The sequence below is a fragment of the Spodoptera frugiperda genome, chromosome 1, assembly GCF_023101765.2.
Source record: "Spodoptera frugiperda isolate SF20-4 chromosome 1, AGI-APGP_CSIRO_Sfru_2.0, whole genome shotgun sequence".
Taxonomy (NCBI): Eukaryota; Metazoa; Arthropoda; class Insecta; order Lepidoptera; family Noctuidae; genus Spodoptera; species Spodoptera frugiperda.
In genome coordinates, this window is record NC_064212.1 from 3,191,452 (window position 1) to 3,212,923 (window position 21,472).

The 21,472-nt window shown below is 35.9% G+C and overlaps 2 protein-coding genes across 2 annotated transcripts; one reads left to right on the plus strand and one right to left on the minus strand.

Moving 5' to 3' along the window:
- Positions 1 to 1,310: 1,310 nt before the first annotated feature.
- Positions 1,311 to 16,547, minus strand: LOC118281855 (alsin). The gene is made up of 9 exons (XM_050695819.1): positions 13,198 to 16,547; positions 8,696 to 9,027; positions 8,176 to 8,390; positions 7,384 to 7,717; positions 6,791 to 7,053; positions 6,189 to 6,365; positions 5,520 to 5,707; positions 4,965 to 5,128; positions 1,311 to 4,476 (listed from the first exon to the last, which is right to left on the minus strand). Exons 1-9 carry the CDS (start codon positions 16,274 to 16,276, stop codon positions 4,432 to 4,434), a joined length of 4,797 nt encoding a protein of 1,598 aa, XP_050551776.1. The 5' UTR covers positions 16,277 to 16,547; the 3' UTR covers positions 1,311 to 4,431.
- A 77-nt stretch (positions 16,548 to 16,624) lies between these two features.
- LOC126911027 (eukaryotic translation initiation factor 3 subunit H) lies at positions 16,625 to 21,024 on the plus strand. The gene is made up of 5 exons (XM_050695828.1): positions 16,625 to 16,790; positions 18,295 to 18,512; positions 19,268 to 19,427; positions 20,056 to 20,260; positions 20,631 to 21,024. Exons 1-5 carry the CDS (start codon positions 16,713 to 16,715, stop codon positions 20,981 to 20,983), a joined length of 1,014 nt encoding a protein of 337 aa, XP_050551785.1. The 5' UTR covers positions 16,625 to 16,712; the 3' UTR covers positions 20,984 to 21,024.
- Positions 21,025 to 21,472: the final 448 nt, after the last annotated feature.

Consider the following 21,472-nt stretch of genomic DNA (forward strand, 5'->3'; position numbering starts at 1 on the left):
ACAATCGATATTTCTTATTTCACGGAGTAGGTACACGTTTATCACTTCTTGACAGTTTGCAACACTTTTTTGGGGTTACCAATTTATAAACAGTGTTTTATCTAAATGCTGGTTGGTTGCTACTAGTAATTAGGGAAAATATTTTGATTTCTAAAAATAATGATTATATTAATCATGTCATAACTGTTAAGGACATATTGTAATAGGTATTAAATGGTAACCCCCTTTTTCTCAACAACAATAATTATAACAGCGAATATTTTATATAGTTCGGAGTTAGGACGTTTACATTTCTCTGTATGGATTTCAGAGGGCCTAGAGAGAGAGTTCCTTTTATGTTAACGAGATCAATACGTTTATCACGTGCGTCGCTCTGATTGGACAGCTCTCAACTAATCAACAGGACTAAACGCAGTAACGTTTCAATCGCGTTAACGTAAAAAAACTCGTACTAGGCCCTCAGTTTCTTGCACACAAACCGCCATGAAAACAAATAATTTTATGATAATCCATATTTATGGAATTCGTGTACAAGATCACAATATTATCTGCGCTAAAGCTATCTAAGATAAGACAGAAAACCTAACCTCTTTGCAACCAGTGTTGCCACTAAAAACATGCTACAGAATAAAAACAATTTTCACACAGCAACACAAGACGTCAAATAAAAAAATAACAATTTGTTCGCTATAACAATTCTCGTTTGTACTACCAGACCTTTGGATTATTGCTTATTATGTTAAACTATTAGATTTTTTAAATATCATTAACTTTTAAATGAGTTTATAGTGAGTGAATGCTGAAAACATCTTCATAGATAAGACAGAAAACCTAACCACTTTGCAACCAGTGTTGCCACTAAAAACATGCTATATTTCATAGAATAAAAACAATTTTCACACAGCAACATCAAGACGTCAAATACAAAAAAATAACAATTTGTTCGCTATAACAATTCAATCGTTTGTACTACCAGACCTTTGGATTATTGCTTATTATATAAACCTATTAGGACTTTTTAAATATCATTAACTTTTAAATGAGTTAAAAACATAGTGAGTGAATGTACTCAAGAGTCATTAATGGTTAAACATCTTATAGTTTAAGGTGCACTAAGAAAACTCAACAATATTAAATGTTGAAATAAAGTAAGACTCAAATTTCTTTAACAAATGTCCTCATTGTTTACTATATTTCATATTAAAACTAAATGGACTGTAATTTCAATTAATTTAAGTGGAAAGGGTCAACTAAATTGTAACATCAATCAAAATCCTTTAAACTAATATTTGAATACAAAAGTTTCTAAATCGCTAATATACGACTTAAATGTTATTAAGGAATATGAGACCTACAAAATCGCAAGTTAACACTTTAACTGCCAAGGTAAAGTTAAACGTACGCATACCGTACACACCGGTAGATGACGCAACGTTCTAAGGGTTAAAATTAAATGAAAAAAAAATACCGATATACTCACATAAATATTGAGAAAAGCTCTACTAGTTTCAAGTCAAAGGCAGTACATAGGACTCTACCTTATGAGTAGCATGCGCATACGCAGCCTACTATACCTAATGCGCTCTAACAAGGTGCGGCTGACAGATGCCAGTATGACGTTGACGTCTCTCTTTAGGGATGGACATTAGAAAAATCTTTTTTTATCGCTATCGATACTCGCAGCATACATTTAATTCTCTTGAATTTTTTTATTAAATGTGTGTGTTATTTAGTTGTGCAGTCTAACTACGTGTATATACTTGTCAAAATAAATATTTTATGACCGAGCCCTGAGGTGTTTCAGAGTTACAGTTTTACAGAACCGTGAAGAAAACAAGGATATATTAGTTTGTATATGTTGGAATAGTACCACCACGCATTATCAATGGCGCCGGAAATGTCTAGAAAAATGCCTACTACATATTTCTGCTCAGATAATGTCACTGTGGTTTGGGCAACGAGAGCCGCGTCTACAGTGGATTTACCTACATAATTAAAGGTTTTTTAAGAATGATAATTGAACGACGCACGATTTTCGTTTTTTATTCTAAAAAAACATCGACTACCTATCCATCGTAGCCGTACATCCCATCACTAAACACGACTATGGCTTTACGTTATACGCATAACACTTTACTTTATTTTTCATTTCATTAGATTTTAATTGAATACTAGAACATTCCGGTTGGTTTTAATTTAATTAACTACGCATCCGAATGATTTAACATAATACGAATGTGATACAGCTAAAATATTAAGGCATAATTTTTAAATCGCAGCAACTTTCAAGAGTGATACGAAACGTTACTGAATCTGTCAGCCGCACCTTGTTAGAGCGCATTAGGTATAGTAGGTATTTTAATTTAATTTAGTATATCTTACGATAGTTATGTTAAAATAGCGATAAATTAATTAAAATACTATACGGCTGCTATACGTAGGAATAAGTAATTATCTTTTTCAAAATTATTAATAAAACTAATAAGAACATGCATTGAAATTAACAATAAATCAAATACAACTTGATTTATCTAGCTAATAGCTAAGTATAGGAATTTGAACTTAAGATTTCATAGTATAAAGTGCCTTTTACCTTGTTCGCACTACGCTAATATTTTAGTCGTATTATGAACAGGTAAAGTGCCTTTGAACCTCGATTCTAATGCATAACGAATCGGCACAACAGTTAAAGTTGCATAATACAAAATAATAACAAAAATAAATTAATATCATTGCATCAGATTCTTTTATTATGAGCGTTTTAAAAATAATAGTAAATATATACACACAAGTATATATTTCTTAAAAAAATAAGAATAGCTCGAGAAATATAGAGATGCAGTCATAAAAATACTTTCGGCAATATGGTTGATGTAGCAACCGAGTGATCACCTGTAACCTTAGTACTAGTTTGCTTTGTGTTTAAAGTAATCGAAACAAGAACGACTTGGTCGCTCTGATTGGCCAGCTTAAATAAGCTAACCAATCAGAGCGCCAAACAAAACGTTTGGATTACTTTAAACGTAAAGCAAACTCATACTAAGGGTACTGCTCAATAAAGTCAGGTGACAGACGGACGAATTTTAAGTACGCGGATTTTAAGATCACGAACTTGCTCGGCTCGACGTCGCCATTTGCGCGGTATTTTTAAAGTAAGCGTTTATAACCGTACACGTACGTAAAAAACAGTACCCTTAGTACAAGTTTTCTTTACGTTTAACGTGATCTAAACGAGAGCGTATTCAATTAAGTATTCGGCGCTCCGATTGGTTGGTCCATTCGCGCCGTCCAATCAGAGCGCTGCATGCGCTCTTGTTTCGTTTTCGTTCAACGTAAAACAAACTCGTACTAAGCCACAAGACCACGTACTTACTTGCACGTTTATTACCCGCTTAACAAATCGTGGGCTTCTTCAATTAAAATTGTTTAATCTATTAAATCTAAATCATCTACAAAGCACGGAAAAACTATTTGTGTGATTTAATTGATCCGGGCCTAGGATGGGACGTGTATTTAAAATTATATGTTTATAAACGCACCCACGACATGGGATAAGATCCTAGTATGAGTAACATATTTGTAACAAGAGAAACTATAAAAAAATATGTTTACATGTAATGTTTTGTTTTATAGGAAATATTTAGAAAAATGGGAAATTTGTACGTTTCATTTACTTTACGGTATATACCACTCCACTACATAATAGACATTTTACAATTATATAACAAGAAGAGTTTCGTAACAATTATATCAATGGTTTAGGACGTATACTATTTGTTTGCTGGGGTAAGCAGAGGTAAATGTGTCTACGTAGTTCTCAATTTATTGTGAAAAGCAAAGAAGTTGATATTCTGTAAAACTGTTGTTCAACTTAAAATGTATGATTGTTTTTTTAATTTGCAAGATTTTTCGTTTAAACTGTCAAAACTGCTGTATCAGTTTTGATGAAAATATTTCGGAAAATAAAAACATTTCAGAAAATAAAACCTGGTGTTAACGGATAGAGGTAAACAATTAATCAACAAAAATCTTAATTAACTCGAATAATTACCAGATTAGGCAAGATAGCTTCATAATTATACGGTAAGAGTTTTGGAAAAGTTTTTTTTTCTTTCTTTATCTGTACACTTACTACAAGTTTGCTTTACGTTGAACGAAAACGCGTTCAGCGCTCTGATTGGTTGGTTCATACACACCGGCCAATCAGAGCGCCGAACGCGCTCTTCTATTAAACGTAAAACAAACTTGTACTAAGTTTACTATACAAATGGTATACGTCCTATAAATATCTAAGCTAAAAGAACACCTAGCGAGTACTTATAGCAAATTATTGCGCAAGCTACAACTAAATGTACGCACCATATGTATTGCGAGATCAATCGTTATTACACACACACACACACTCGTTCCGCGCCGTCTGTTCGTTAGTAGTTAGTTGATCGACATCTTCTCTTGAAGTATTTGGAAGTAGCATGCCTGGAAAATTAAGGAAATTATGTAGAAAAATAGGTTTGATGTTAGAGTTGAACTCTGAATTTGCATGGTTGCATTTTGCACATAGTTTTCTGCACGTAATGCCATTGTGCAATGTACACCCACTTTTTATAATTTGTGTTATGAGTCCCATGTAATAAGGGGTAAGCCTATTGCCATATTCCAGACCCCGTGCTACTACTGAGATTTTTTTGAAAAGCCGAAAAAAAGCCCAGTACCTCTTTTTTGCCCGACCCAGGAATCGAGCCTGATACCCCTTGCGCACTTGCGAGCACTCGAACAACTCGAGCAACGAGGCAGCAAATTAATTATTATTACTAATAGTTTTCATTCTCTTCAGTCTAGTCTAGTCACTAGTGAAATAGTATGCATCATCACTGTTAGACTTCAAATCTTTTAAAAATAATAAAAACCAAATCCAAAAAATACAAATATCAACCCAAAAACCTAAACAATAAGTTCCAAATTACCTTAAGCGTGGTGAACATGAGCCCCAACTCTCCGTGTTGCATGGCGGGCTCGAGGAAGTCTTCAATGAAGTGTATCTCGGAGCCGAGCTGCAGGATGCGAGCCCGCACCACCACGAAGTGGAACACTGGGAACAACTCGTCCATACTCCAGAGGTAGTTCGAACCTGGAAATAGATTTTGAGAAATTAGTTTAAGACTAAGTTGCAGGGTGGGCGCGGTGGCTGGGCAACTGACTACCACGCAACGCGTGTAGTGGGTTCGATTCCTGCAGGGAGCAACTTTTTCGAAATCTTCGAAAGTATTTCTTGCAGTAAGAAAAGAAAAATACGTTAGTAATGTTTTAAAATAATCTTCAAGATGGACATTAAAATAAAAATTAGTTATCCCCTATTGTTATTTGATCTGGAAATTAAATCTGAGACCCTTTGTTCAGCAGTCACGCTTCAAGTTCCATACGTTTACTAACTTGAGAATCAAATACGCATACAGACAAGACAGTCAGTCCAAATAAATACAACATCAAAATATTTTCAAAATCCATTCAAGATCACATACCTAACTCCTGTTGTACAGCAATAGTCATCTTCTGGAAGGTGCTTCTGATAACGAGAAGCTTCTCAATCGGTGAGAAGGTGGTTTTGAGCTGCTGCAGCGTCTCCACTGCTTCTTGGAACAGCTGCTCTTTGAGCGGCGATGTGGGCGACATCTGGTTGTTAGGGCAGGTGTAACCAACCCAGAATTTTCTGTAAAAATGATAATAGTATTGGTAACGTGAATGTGACGTATTTAGTGTTACATTTTACCTTCATAGTACGGGATTTGATTTCTATAAGGTGGTCCGTAAAGTTAGCTTGGTAAAAAAAAAACTGCCTACTGAGAGCTTAGTACAAGTTTGTTTTATGTTGAACAAGATTGAAACTAGACAGCATTCAGCGCTCTGATTGGTAGGTTCATCGGTGCTGGTGAATCAGAGCACCAAATGCGATCTCGTTCAGTGTAAACAAACTCAAACTAATGGCAGCCACACACGATCCAGTATACTTGCGCAAGGCCAGACTTGCGCAAGTATACAAGTATACAATATACTTGCGCAAGGCCAGACTTGCGCAAGTATACTGGATCGTGTGTGGCTGCCAAAAGGGTACATGAGATAATGTTTAAGTCATTATTTTTTCCTATGAGCGATTTATGTATGAAATGTAGCATTAAATAAAGTATACTGACTGGTCGATCCCCAAGAAGGCCATGAGCGTGAGGTCGGGCTGTCGGTTCCACTTGAGCAGTCGTCGCCAGTAGAGGTCGTCCTCGCGCTTGTTGTGCAGCGCGTACAGCACGAACAGCGCGGGGTGCACGCGGGGCAGCAGCGCCGCCTGCAGCAACGACGCCGCCGACACCACCTCGCTGGGAATGTAGAAAAGCAAATAAAACAGAGAAATTATGAATCAAATTCAATACTTCTACTGAAATGTCGAGACACATATTAGATGCTGCTTTTCTCTTAGCAGTTAATTTATAAATCCACTAGATTTTGCCAGCGGCGAGCGTCATTGGGGAATAAAAAGTCCATCCCATCACCAAAGCCAGCTCATATCCTGTCTGTATACCAAATTTCATCAAAACCTGTTCAGTAGTTTCAGCGTGATTGACAGATAAACATCCAACCAAACAAACTTTCACATGTTTAATTCATATTAGTGTGATGTGTGTGTAAATAATTACAGTATTTCGCGATGAATGTGCAATCGAAAGTTTATTTCAGTTATTCTAGGAACGCAGGCAAAAGGTGGTATGACATAAATAAATAAAAAAACTTGAACAAAACTCACCCATCAATAGGATTACTCTCAATATGTTCTTCCTGACCATCCTCCCTCTTCTTATACGGCAGAACAGCATCAGTACCTTCAGGAGGTAAGGCGGGGAACAGGAGCCTTACGACCTGGTAGAGCCTGGCCGTTATACTCTTGAGTTCCTTCACAGCATGGCTCAGGAGTAGAGGGTGGACGCGAACTCCTCCGTACGTGGTGTTGAAGGCGTTTGTTAAGCCGAGGACGAGCTGGCCTAATGGGTGGTGGGTAGATTCACAGGCCTGTTGGTGGAAGATACTTAAGTTATTACAACTAGTACTTTTTAAAGGGTTTTAATGAAGTTAGAGCTAGTTCTGAAACTTGTTTGTTCTTTAATTTTATGAGCGCTACAGTCGGCTATAGACGACAAACAAAATGTATTTAAAAATTAGGTTTTTTGGTTATGACTGACAATGGCGGATTGGCCCAGTTTATGTTTATCACCTATAGTCCGACCGTGGCGATAAATAGGTAAAAAAGAAAGCTTTTGTATAGAATCGATCCATAATATTCCTTTTACCTTATATGTAAAGTATTGCCATCCCAAAAAAATAAACTATCAAGTTACTCACATTATACAAATACTGTTGCAACTCTGCATAACTTTCCAAATTAAGTGTTTTCTGTCCAAACTGCGGTATAACTTCTAGACAATCCACAGATTTTTCCAAATCATTACTTTTCTTCTTCATAGACATTTTATTTCTTTCTTTATGCGAACAGGATATGGCGACGGCAACATTCTGCCAGATTTTTACATTGTCTATGGTTGGGCCGGAGGGGCCATTTGCAAAATGGTTGCCGGTTGGGGTTAAAATGGATTCTGAGACGCCGAGACATTGGAAGCATTGGCGAAAGAGGGCATTCCACTTTTGGTTTGGAGCTACGCTTAGTTTTCCGAATGAACTGAAACAAATAAATAGTATCATTAAATACATTTCTTGTCAACATAGATGGTATCGAGAATTTGCGCGATTTTGAGCCTTATAGCTTTAGTATTAGAACATAAGTTAGCAGTAAATCTTAGTTGGTGTTTCGGATGTTTTTATACTGACAATATTTGCAGGAAATTCATGTTGATATTGGTTGAACTAGTTGATGAAATAATGTCGACTCTGATATCAAAGAATTAATATTAAGATTCTTTGTGATACTTCAGTCCTTCCAACAGACATGATTTGAGAACATTATACACACAAAATAGCCTTGTCATTATTGAAATAAGATAATTACCATCAGCAGTTGTTTAAACAAAGAATATTCAAACAATTTGTACCTGCTTACACGCAAATACATATTTTAAGAATGAAATAATATTAAAACAAGCTGAATGCAGAGAAGAATCAACCTTAAACTCAACTTACTTAGGTTTAGAATTCGTTGGCAACACTGGGTTAGAAACATTTAGCTGCATGGTAGCGTTTGAAATCTTGACTCCTTCAGTCCACGCGCCGCTCAAGCAACCTTCGATCTTATCTCCACTGGAGAAGGTTAGTATTCCCTTGCCTGAGAACACGCCGGCTGATCGGAACTCTCCTTCGTAGTGCGTTCCATCTTCAAATACCATGACTCCATGACCCTGAAAGGTGATAAGGTAAAATCAATTTTAATATTTTACGACCTTACTGCAAAGAGCAGTAAGGTCGTAAATTATACCTAACTGTTTGCAATGTGTTTTGATTTGAAGTATAGAATTCAGTCAAGATTTATTTGGGTTGGTATCATTTTTATTATCAGCCCAATATTATTATTGAGTTAATAAATAACATAACAAGCGACCAGTGTGGAGTAACATGAGGCAAATTTGTGAAATCTTCAGACGACTTTCAACTTTATAATCAGGCGTTTTAAAGTTCAAAGTAAAATATAAAAATCATTACTAACTGTCAACACATCCTGCATAAAAAGACCCTCATAATAAATCCCATCCAGGGTCACGATCAAACCGCACCCATGTTTCTTATTATCGCTCCAATTACCCAAGTACTTCTCCCCTTTTCCAATATCATCCATAACCCCATATCCTTGTTTGACCCCATTGACCCACTCCCCCGTATAAATAGTGGCTGATGATGAAGTAAAATCTCCTTGCTTCTTGATCCCATGTCCGTGTGGGTTGCCATCTTTAAAATACCCTTCGTAAATGTCACCTGTCGTGTATTTCATGACACCGTAACCGTTTTGGAGATTGTCCTTCCATTGGCCTTCGTAGACTCCTGGAATTGAATTGAAAGAAATTGATTATTTTATTGTTTGGCCGACTTTTGGTAGTTAATAAATGGATGGATGGTACAATGGAGCTTTTTTAAGGTTAGAATTCATTAACTTATTGTTTTGGTTCTATTTTATGAAGTTTATAAAATAATTAGATTCTACAAGCAGCTTCACTCGCTTTCCCGGGGGCTAAGAGTCAGCTTATATCGTTTTTGATTAAAGACCGTAGTTAACTTCATTTAGTGCCAGTTTTCGAATGGCAGTGGCATCGCCCGCGTTTCCGTGGGATAAAAGTATTCTATCACCCAAGTCAGCCCATACCCTATCTGTATACCAAATTTCATCAAAATCCGTTCAGTAGTTTCAACGTGATTAACGGACAAACATCCAAACAAAAACTTTCACATTTATAATATTATAGTATCATGGTAGGTACAGACAGAGAATAGAATACGTATTCTTTGTCTGCGGTTTGTAAAATACGCAATTAAAAATTATTATAAAATAATATTGAGTTATAATGGTATCTGTGCAACCACAGAATGAACATTAAAGGCTTTTGAGGATAAACAAATAGAAATAGTGTAACACAAATAATAATAAAATTGGACTACAGTCTAAAGTCTAAATTGGATAGTTTTATCGACTGACTGACTGACGTAGTTGCTACGTAAATGGTAAGTGAACTTCGTATTGCGGTTTCCAATCTAATTCGAAACAAATATATTCTGACTGTATTGGGTATAGAATGACTAAATAGGTATGTTTGTAACCGCACTGACGACAGAGGATACAATTTTAGCTTGGCGAGGCGAAAGGGAGTTTCAGACTCTTACTGACTAAAAACTACCCCGTTTCTACTCCTGCATTTCAAGCCTGAGCCCCGGTAACTAGGCAGTCCGCAGCTCTGGATTTTAAGTAGGTAGGTACGGGGAAAATGAGGCAGCATTATATCATTATAAAAAATATTATTAACAGTGTTTCCTATGGGGACTTTACTATCAAGGGGAATTATATGATTCATCATGAACTCTTCAGTTTTATTTATGGGCATATTATCTGAGTTGAACTTGTTATCGTTGGGAGCAGCTTTACAATTTATAAATACCCGCGATGGTATGTTATTGACATTGTGTACCGACTGATACAAATATTACCTTTAGTATCGAATTTTTCTGTCATCAATAGACTGACAAACTACATAAAGCTGTAATAGCTACTGAAGTCACTGACTGACTACAGTAAAAACTAGAGGAAACTAGTAGAAAAACTGGAGTAAAATGGACTGAAATTATATTAATTTCTGTCAATATCACGCCTATTATCTTCGAAAGCTTTACGGTATACATAGAAGACTTTTCAAGGAGAGTAGGGAGGCCTTTGCCCTGCTAGGACGATTATGGCTGAAATCTAAATCTAATAAATAGTGCCGTCTTCACGTCACGGGAAAACAATGAATTGATTTTACCTCCTATGTATAATTATTGTTCTTTGTATTCCCTGTGATATCACGCATGCTTGGTATGTGTCTGATTCATTTCCTATACGATAACTAATGCAAAAAACGTAACGGAAAGGTATAATCTCATTGTATCTCAGCTTATCTTACTGGCGTAATCATATTATTATTAGGTCCGCAACGCACTTGTAACGCCTCTGGAGTTTCGGATGTCCATGGGCGACGGCGATTGCTTACCATCAAATGGCAAACCATCTAATATAGAGGAAGTCGACAGTCCAACAGTATATTGTCATGGGTTGTTGATGTTGCGTAGTTACTATGAAGGAAATCGCACCTAATATTTCCATTACTCGTATATAATTACATTACACTCGTGTAAAAGAGCCCTTTACCTACTCATACGACTCGTACAGTTACGTTATTATTTGTTCAGATCAGAGAGCGACCACCTACATTTATTTAAAAAGTTAACAGCTTGTGAAGGTTCGACCAATTTCGCAATCCTCACCTTGACACTAATTCTGTATTTAGTAAGTTTCAATTTCAATATTATGCAAGTAGAGCATTGTATTTAATAATATCTTCTTCTTTTATTTTTCAGTTAAACAAGTGACCTTTAGTATTAGTAATAATACTTTACTAACTGATAGAAGAATCGATTGTTTATTTGCATTAAATCTTCTGCAAATCTACTGGACTGATTTGGAAAAATCTCTTGCTAAAATTGACTTCACGGTATAAAAATAAAAAAAAAAACTATGAAAAAATATTAGACACGTATTTTTTATTTTGTCATATACGATAATAATACTTAGATAAAACGAATCAAAGTTTAGGAGTGTGAGCAAATACGTCATTTCTACGCTTTGTGCGTAGGTACGTAGAAGTTATATCTTCGAAAGCATTTGTTTCCGTAAGAAAGTAAAAAATACGTGGCTTATATTTAATTTTGAGAAAATAATCTACAACAAAAATCTACTTTACAATAAAAAATAGTCTATAATCCTATTGTAGAACTACTTTTTTACTGATATTTAAACAGACTCGGGTGCTTCTCGGAAGAGATCTGAATTCTGAAAATGGCAGCATGTTGGTCCGGCTCCACTGGACACTCGCTCACACTAGACAATGCTCAAATACGATCACTAGTTACACGTTAACTTAAAGTATTAATTTATTCAAATGCAGTCTAGGGATCCTGTGGCATCAAGCAGATATTTTTTTTATGTGAAAGATTAAATTATATATTATTATTATTTGTATAGTAGCATTATTTCAAAATTGTAAGTGTACATATGTGGGCACTATGTTTGAAATAACCCGCTATTTTATTTTCTTTACAAATTGGTTTTATTGTCCCGTTAGTTTCGACGTATTGTAGTTACATTGTTCCTACATATATATACAATATAAATAATGTATCAGAGATATTGTAAAAATCATATTTTTTAAAAAGAGTAACGATGGAGTTTCTTGCTCGTTCTTCTCCTTTCGAAGCTACACTTTGGAACGAGCGCCTAGCTTCACTGACAGACAGACTGACGGACAATTCAATTTGACGTTTCAAAAGTGCCTTATTTAGGATTAATTGAAATAAATGCTTTGACTTTGACTTCTACGCGAATAGACTAGTCCTTTGTATAAGGGTCTTCCCCTTGGGGATCAACAAGCGAGACATTACTGTATGATACACTCAAGTCTTTGATACGCTATACTAGTCGGATATTGGTTAAATGATTCCTCATCTACGACAATTGAAATAAATTGATATTCGTTTTCTCGATACAAAGTTCTTTATAAAATCTGTTTTCTGATACGTATGTATCCGAATCTGAACAATAGCTATTATGAATTCAAATATTGCTAATATGGATTTACGCAAATGGAATTTAAATTACAAAAGGGATTTCGTGTGAGCATTTGAGTAAAGAAATGGGAGACAAAGCTTCGAAGGAGCGTGCGGAATTAGGTACAGATAAAATGTATCCTTTATATATGTACGTAGGTAAGGAATTAGGTAATAAGTAGGCATGTGGGATGGATTTTATACCAGAAAAATGTTAAGAGCAGTATATCTGTAAGAACTTAAGGTACCTATACAAAACCACCCGCTTCACAATAGTTTATTTTGCGTATTAACCAAGTCATTAAGTTTTTATATGCTTGGTACAATAGAAGCCTTTATAGTGTGCAAACATCACTAGTAACTACGTAATAAAATAAATACCTACAACTTCATAAGTACAGCATGATTCATGATCACAACCATTCATAAGTAAGTCATATGAATACGAGAATTCGCGCCCTAAACGGAATGACGCGTATAATTCTTATTAATTTCGACGCACCCATTGAAATCGTCAAATAAAAGGAAATATCATAAGTTCGCATTGAAATACCGGAGTTCAACAATCTCATAGTAGGTAGATATTAATTGAATGGTCGATTGTTTGGCTGATATCAATAAATTCCTTCTACGGAAGACTGAGTCCTACTTTTGTCTTTATATCCAAGTGAAAGTAGATCGACCGTATAGATATTACCTAGTTCTAAGCCTAGACTCGTGATTAGAATCCATTAGTTTCGACAAGCATTAATTATGAGTCATTTAGTGACATAGTTGTATATGTTTAAGATATGAGAGTAAATGAGGTTGAAGAATTATTCATATAACTAAACTAGTTAGTAATGGTTGGTTTACAATTCTTACCTACACTGGGTATTTCCATCTTCCCATGTCCACATAACGCGTTTAGCTGGAATTGGCCAACGTACAACTTGCCATCAGGCCATTCTACCTTCCCACTGCCATGGAGTTTACCATCCAACCATCTCCCAGTGTACTTCGCGTCTTTATAAAAGGCATTTTTATTTGAGAACGTATGAGTTGCCGTTCTCACTGCAGGCGGTTTAAAATTATCCTTATTTAACACAAGTCTTATTGAATTGTTGAATGAATGTGTCCATTCTGTTTTCTCTTGTTCTGTTGCTGTTGTAACTGATATCGTTTCCTCGGGAGTCGTTAGTTGGATCACGTTTTGCAGGGAATCTGTGTTTGGTACCGGTTCTACCCATAGCGTCTCTAAAGGATGGACGTTAGGTGTGCTGCCGTTGATGTGGACAAAGAGATCGTTGAACAGGACGAACCAATGCGATGAAAATCGTCCTGGGTTCACTAAATTCAGCTGCCGAGATTTAGACTCTCTCACTAGTCGACGTTCAGGCGTCCGGTATTGCTCTATACTTTTCCCTATTGTCTCCCAAAACAACTTTGTGACGTCAGCTTCTTTCCGCTTCTTTTCTTGCTCATCTATCAAAGTGTCCAGAGAAGCAATCACTTTGTTCAATCTCTCATCCATATTCGGCTTAGAGTCCGGCTTTTTTCTTTTCGTCTTATACCTCAATAACGATTGAGCTATGCATTTATAAGAGCTCAATCTTGTTAATGGTTGTACGAACGCCAGACCTACTATGGCTTCTAAGGTTTTCTTATTATTCTTCTGTTTATTAGTCGGGAGTTGATCGCTAAACAAACTATAGACGCTAGACGGAACATCGACCACACTGTTGATTTGCGTGAATCCGCCGATAACTATCAAATTGCTTACAGCTACATAATACTTTCTGTACAAATAAATAAACTCTTCTAAATTTTTAATTAAAGAAATATCACATTCATTTATATGTTTCTCGGCGTACTGCCACATCGAGAGAACATTCAGAGCAGTAATGTTTAAAATGTCACCAAAAATATCACACACTGTTTCGTAAATATTGGAATGTGTAGTTACAGCTTTACTCTTCTTAAGAAAAGGTTTAACTAGATTATGATATATCAAAAGCATTTCTTCTAGATATCTTTGAGCAATAGACAGATCTTGGAATTCTGGACATTTGGACGACTCTTCTATTGAGCAATAGCTGATGTTGCCAGAAGACAATATTCTCCAATGGTAGCACATGTTTTGGGGTTTAGTTGAAAAGTTTGGAGGCTCAACTACTTTTACAGTTGAGTCTGTGTGATTTTCAGTGATCTCTTGATCTTCTCTAACATTCAAATTGACAATAGAATCAGTGTATCCATCAGTATGCTTTCCCATATAAAATATGTTTTCATTATGAGTGTATGCTAAAGTGTGATGATCAGTGGCTATCATATCTCTTACTCTATCACTGTCTGAATTTTCTGTAAACTGTTTAGGACCACTTTTGTCTTCTCTACTGTCAAAGCTGACTTGATGGAACTGATTATAGCCCCATAAGAAGAGTCTTCCATCTAACGTTAGAGCTGAACAGTGCCATTTACCACAGGATACTTTCTGGAGCCCAAAACCTGACAAACTCATTACTACCATAGGTTTTATTCTTTTGACTGTGTCTCCTACTCCTAGTTGTCCATATGATATGTCTCCCCAGGTCCATAATTCTGTAGCTAAAATATTCTTACCAAGTTTAGACATGTTTTTGAGGTTTTCTGTTTTCCTTGCGGCTTCAAACTCCTTTTCACTGCTTATTGTGCTTGTGGAGAAATGCAAATCTTCTAGATTGCAGTTAGATGTGCAGCTGTACATTAGGGAATTAATTTCTTCATTACTAATTCTCATCTGGAGTTCCACAGCATCATTATTATCACTGCTACCGCTGACATGTCTTGATAATGTTGCTACTTTATCTCCTACAGTTTTTACTCCTTCATAAACAAAGTTGGTTAGGTTTGAAACATTCTCCTTGATTATTCTAGTGGGCTTTTCTGTGTATTCCACTAAGTAATCCTCACCAGCTGACACCCAAGAGAGCTGTCTGCTCAAGAACTGTCTAGCAGCATCAGTGTTAATAAAAATATTGTTAATTTTTTCCCCACCAGCTTCACCTGATTCACTTTCTTTATCTGTCTGCTCATCAGCATCTTCTGTTGATTTGTTATCTTGAGAAATTTGATCCACTTCTATATTTGCATTTTTTTGTGAGTTTGATCTTGCAATTTTTGATTCCTCAGATGAGGGACTAGAATCTTCAGTTAAACTATGAGCATCAACATGGACATCTGTTTGTGGGGCAGTAGTACTACTTGAATCTTCACTAGACTTACTAATTTGAACACCTAAAGGGCAGGTTTCTGATAGAGATGGCACGGATGCAGGGGATGCTAGGCCTATTATTGTCTGGCACTGTGAGCAATTGGAAGCAAACACTTCTTCATCATCATTGTCACTCTCTGTGTCATAGTTGCCGGACCTTCTCACATTTTTCCTTGCTATCACAGCAGCAAAGTTCTGACCAACTGATGCACTATAAACAGTTCTACCTTCAAAAAACGGTATTTTCTTAACACTACTAGTGTCCATGGAGAGTTGGGGCATGCAACCAGAGCCCCATAGCTGCCCATCACTACTTATGAACAACTGGCCAAAATCACTGGCCACTACATTTCTAAACTTCACTTTATAACTGGAACTTTTAAAACCGTGTGGGCAACACTTAGCATCTTCTTTAACAATAATTTCTTCTTTGTTTTTAAAACTAGCGTTGGTTTTGTATAGCCGCCCATGTACATCTATAATGTAAAGGATATCATTGTGATATGATATGTCTATTGCAGTAATGCCGCTGATTTTTTTGAAATTTAAACTGTCTTCTACAGTTTCGCAGTGGTAGAGGCCATGGTCATTTCCTAACACAATGAAGTCTGCACCCAGAGTACACAGTTTTACAATTTTATCTGGTACTTGCTGAGAAGGCGGCACGGTTAACGGAGTTAGTCCTCTCCAGAAATTATGCTGACTCATCATTTAATGATCAATTCCTTGATTCATTGATTCGAAAGTAGGAGTAACAACGATTTTAAATCAGGGCGGAAGAACTATTGTACACTTTCTTAAGGCGTAGTCGCACATATTACGTTGTAAAACAGAACTGTACACTATGAAATACATTAACAACTAAATACATTATTTAACAACGAAAACACGGATTTATTTATCTTTGTTTGATAAGATTTTTTTCAATAAAATGTTTTATTGCTTTTGATTGACTGACAATAATAAAAGTGACAGTTGACAGCTGATAGTATCAAAGACAATATAGAATTACCATAGAGTCCTCCTTCCATAGAGTCCATAGAGTCCAACAAGTCCTATAGAATTATAGAGTTTTATTATTTTACGGCTGGTAACATAGTCAGTTTATATGTCATAGTTATCAAAATCAAACTAACCTTTCTCAAAAATGGCGAACCGTAGTGGGCCTGCTAGACGCGTTCCTGAAACAGAAGCGACAATAACTTACGTTCAATGCGATGGATTGGTATGTAAACAATTGATTCTACTTATATATCAACTTTTCTTTAAAATCTTCAACAATGGAACTTTGCACTAGCTGTGAAGCTGTTCCTCGTCGACACGTCATGTATTCTCTTTTTTCCAAGTTTGTACATTTGTTATGTGTTATTTTCAATCCTTTTGGTGCTTGTGGTGAATTATTTATGAATATGAAACATATATTGTCTACTTAAACAGCATTATTAGTAGTTTAGAAACTTCGGTATAGGTTATGTTGTGAATGTAAACTTCACGATTAGTTTGGCTGAAAATCCAATCGATATCTTAATAATTACTACTCAAATTACTTCTAGCATGTGTGCCAGGGTAGACACCTCATCGTTTAATGTATATTTACCCTATTTATAGTAAAATGTCGAATATGCTATTATTTTTGGGTCATTTTTTGTTGTTAATGTGAAAGTTTAATGAAGTGTGAGTCATCCACTCTTTTCGGACGTTTACCTCAGTGACCCGAGCCGGCAAACCATTACGGAGATGATCTCACTGTATGACATTGAGTAACTTTGGCTGGTAGCATTAGCATCTAAAAACTGCGTATTTTATGTTCTCTTATTATAGCATACAAACAGCAATAACCCTTCAAAAAGTTATGTTTATAAATAAACATTGATAACATTAGACAGTATACTTTACAACAAACAATTAAAACTTGATCTGTCTGTCCGTCATTTCATCAAAATAACAATGACACATTCGACTTCTTTGTGTGGATTAAATGACTCCATCTAAGTTAATTATAGTCGTAGACTAATCTACAATAACTACATAAATGGTTTGGACAAATCTGGTTTTGTATCTTTTGTTTCGCTTAATAAGTCATTAGGTAGGAATAAAATTACTTCTATGCATCATAATTATTAGGTAATGAATGTTGCAACTTGCAACTACCATGTATGTTACTATGTTATAAGTTGATCTTTGAGATTTATTTAGTTGTGCCAGTGTCTCTTAGAATTGCTGATGGTATTGTTTACTTTTAAATTAACTTCTTTCTATTTATCTGGCCACAACTACAAATTTTATTAAAACAAGTAACTTTCCTTGTTCGCTATATTGCTACTGGAGTTGTAAACACAATAATGGCCTTAAACAAACCTTAGTTTTCTAAAAACTAAAACTCTTAAAGGTAAGAGTGTAGTTGCATTACTAGCCACACCAATAACATTTTCATTTTTAGATATAGACAAAACATACTATACATAAACTCTATCTCTATATGTTGTTTTGTAATCACAAAGGCCTGCTTCTCATACATGAGTGTGCTTCGAAATCTACCAACAGTTAGGAAACCTGGGTTTATAATTTTTAATTATAAGTTGGAAATCATGTTAATCATGGCGATTAATGCTCACATCTTCTCCATGTAAGAAGAGGCCTTCGGCCACCAGTGGCCACTTATAGGCTGATGATGGTAATTGTGATGATGTGATGTGTAACTAAAATGTTTCTCCTTTTGTTTATTACAGGCGGTAATGAAAATAGTGAAACACTGCCATGAGGAATCATGCAGCAACATGGAAGTGGCTCAAGGAGCCTTGCTTGGATTGGTTGTGGAGAACCGCCTGGAGATCACCAACTGCTTCCCGTTCCCGAAGCACGATGATACCATGGATGAGGAGGAGTACCAGCTTGACATGATGAGGAGACTCCGCCGTGTCAATGTTGATCATTTCCATGTTGGATGGTAAGTTAAGATTCTTTTATTTGTAACTATGAAGAGGCTTACCTAATGGCCCATGGAAGCACTGACCATTACTCTTAAATTAATTATTACTAGTGGTCGCCTAGTGGTCGAAATTCAACCATATACGATTTAATTTACAATACCACTTAACATATGTTCAAGGATAATTTTTATTTAACTCAAACTCAAACAAACTCTTTTCATATGAGACGTGAGAATATCATCGCAATGTCTATAGATTTTGACGTTTTGTCAAAGACGATCAGATACTATGCATGTATTGTGTGTGTTATGTTTTATTTATTGATTTAATGTACTTTAAAAGCATTATTTTTGAAAAATATTAGCGTCCTGCACTTCTCCTACACATAAACTATAAGTGTACCAAATTTTATGCTCCTACGTCCGCGCAATTTTCGTAAAAAGCGGTCCAAAGTTTTTGCATCACGTATTAATATATAGATTTTAATGTAATTATTGATGGTCCATTTTATTTTTAGTATTCAAATTGGTATAGTATCTATAAAAATAGCAAGAGTAAGAACTAAAGTACATAGGAATACCAGTTATTTATGCTGATCTATAAAGGTCATTTACTTTAATATTCAATTTCATTCATATTCAAATTCAACCATTGCCATAGTAATGCAAGTACTGAATATTAGAAGTAAGTAGATCAGTAGATCTACTACATGTAATATAGATAACATTACACTCACATCTTGGTAATTAAATAATCAATTTCCTATTTCCAGGTACCAGAGCGCAGATGTCGGTAACTTCCTGAGCCAGTCGCTTCTGGAGTCGCAGTATCACTACCAGACTTCCATTGAGGAGAGTGTGGTGGTAATCTATGACACCAAGAAGTCTGCGCGTGGTTTCCTGACACTCAAGGCTTACCGCTTGACTCCTCAGGTATGAAGACATAAATAATATGCATATAACAGTTTACAAGTCCTGTACATGTGTGTTAAAACACGAGATTAGTATATTACCAATTCCCAATAATTAAATCCATTTTGTTACTGTTTCTGCTTACAAATAGTATTTTTCTATAAATTAACATGAACATATTACATACTAGCTACTCCCGCGCAGTTTCATCCGATCTACTCGGCTCCTATTGATCGTAACCTTCCTCGATAAATACACTATCCAACACAGTAAGAATTATGCATATTGGACCAGTAGTTTCGGAGATTTGCGCTTTCAAACAACAACCTTTATGTATTAGTATAGAAGTATATATTTAATTTTAACTAAGTATATTATAATATTGGAAAGATTTTTTAATCCTGACAAGAAATCTGAGTGGATTCTTATTATATTGCAATTGACGATTATATCGATTATATTATACACTGGTTATATTCAACCCATAATTGAATGCAGAAAATTAACACCTTTTAATCTCCAAAACTTGAGCACTTTTTACTAGCTAGCAAGCATTACATAAATTACTCTGAATTTGCAGTAATAAAAACCCTTGCGACAAATTGCTCACAGAAACAAAGTTATTAAATTCAGTATAATCTCTTTCCAGGCCATCGCCATGTACAAAGAGGGCGACTATACACCCGAAGCCCTGCGTAACTTGAAGATTGGCTACGAGAGCCTGTTCATTGAGGTTCCCATCGTGATCCGTAACTCTCCGCTCACCAACATCATGATGTCTGAGCTGTCCGAGATGATCCCCGAGGAGGAAGGATCCAAGTTCCTGGATTTGGGAACTGCTTCAGTATTGGAAGGTATGTTGATGCTATTTTTTAAGTTCTTTCATGACTTGGTAACACAAAATGTTGGCCAAAAGACAAAGAAATATTCCATACTCTAAGAGTTCTAAATGTAAGATTTATTTAGTTATCTTATACCATGGCAATGGCTCTCCGAAGCTATCACCAATATTATCGTTAATATTTACACTCGCTTAAATTGTTTTATTAAGCCTCATTAAGTATTCAAGTCATTCTTCTATGGGGTGTTTACTTCTGACGAATATGCTGGTCGCGTGTCACACGCAGGCCAATTGTCGCACCAATGCCATTACTGTTACCTTAAGAATGTAATCTAAAATTACACAACAAACATAAACATCAATATTACCGTTACCCTTCACAGGACAACTCCGTAGCCTAATGGAACGCGTCGACGAGTTGAACCAGGAAGCTATCAAGTTCAACCGCTACCAGCAACTGGTGGTGCGTCAACAACAGGACAAGCACCGCTGGTTAGCCAAGAGGACACAAGAGAACTTAGCGCGGGCCGCTAAGGACGAACCGCCACTACCTGAGGAAGACGTCAACAAACTCTTCAAGCCCCACCCTGTACCGCCTAGGCTTAACCCCATGATTGTAGCCGGTCAGATCAACACCTACAGCCAACATATAAGCCAGTTCTGCTCACAAAGCCTTGCTAAACTGTACCTGACGCAAGCGCTACAAAACGCTAAGGAATCCAAGCAGAACAACTAACTTTGTATTGTATTAACATTAAAATGATTGTCATTTATAAAGGGTTTTTATTTTTTTTGTTAGTTACACTTATCCTTAGTATATTTAAAGTTATCAACTAACGGCCAGTTTCAATAACCTATCTATCTGTAGATTTGCCTACTAGAGATAGTATTTTGACTTAAGCTCCATACAAAATGTGCAAAAATTCTATAGTTGGCAAATCTACAGATAGATAGGTTATTGAAACTGGCCGTAAATGCACGATGACCTGTGATGGGCCATGCTTTACAGTGCAGAACTGTAGGCCACGATCACTTGGAGTTCACACAATGACACATGGGTCATTGCTGCTTGGCAAAAGACTTGCAATAGGGATGATGACTGGGTTAAAAATAAATAATTTGGACTTTTCAATAAAATAAAATATTCAAAAATAATTATACTTTCATTCAGAGATTTGATGCTATACTAAATTTTCGATATTTTCTAGCAATTTTTTTAGAAATA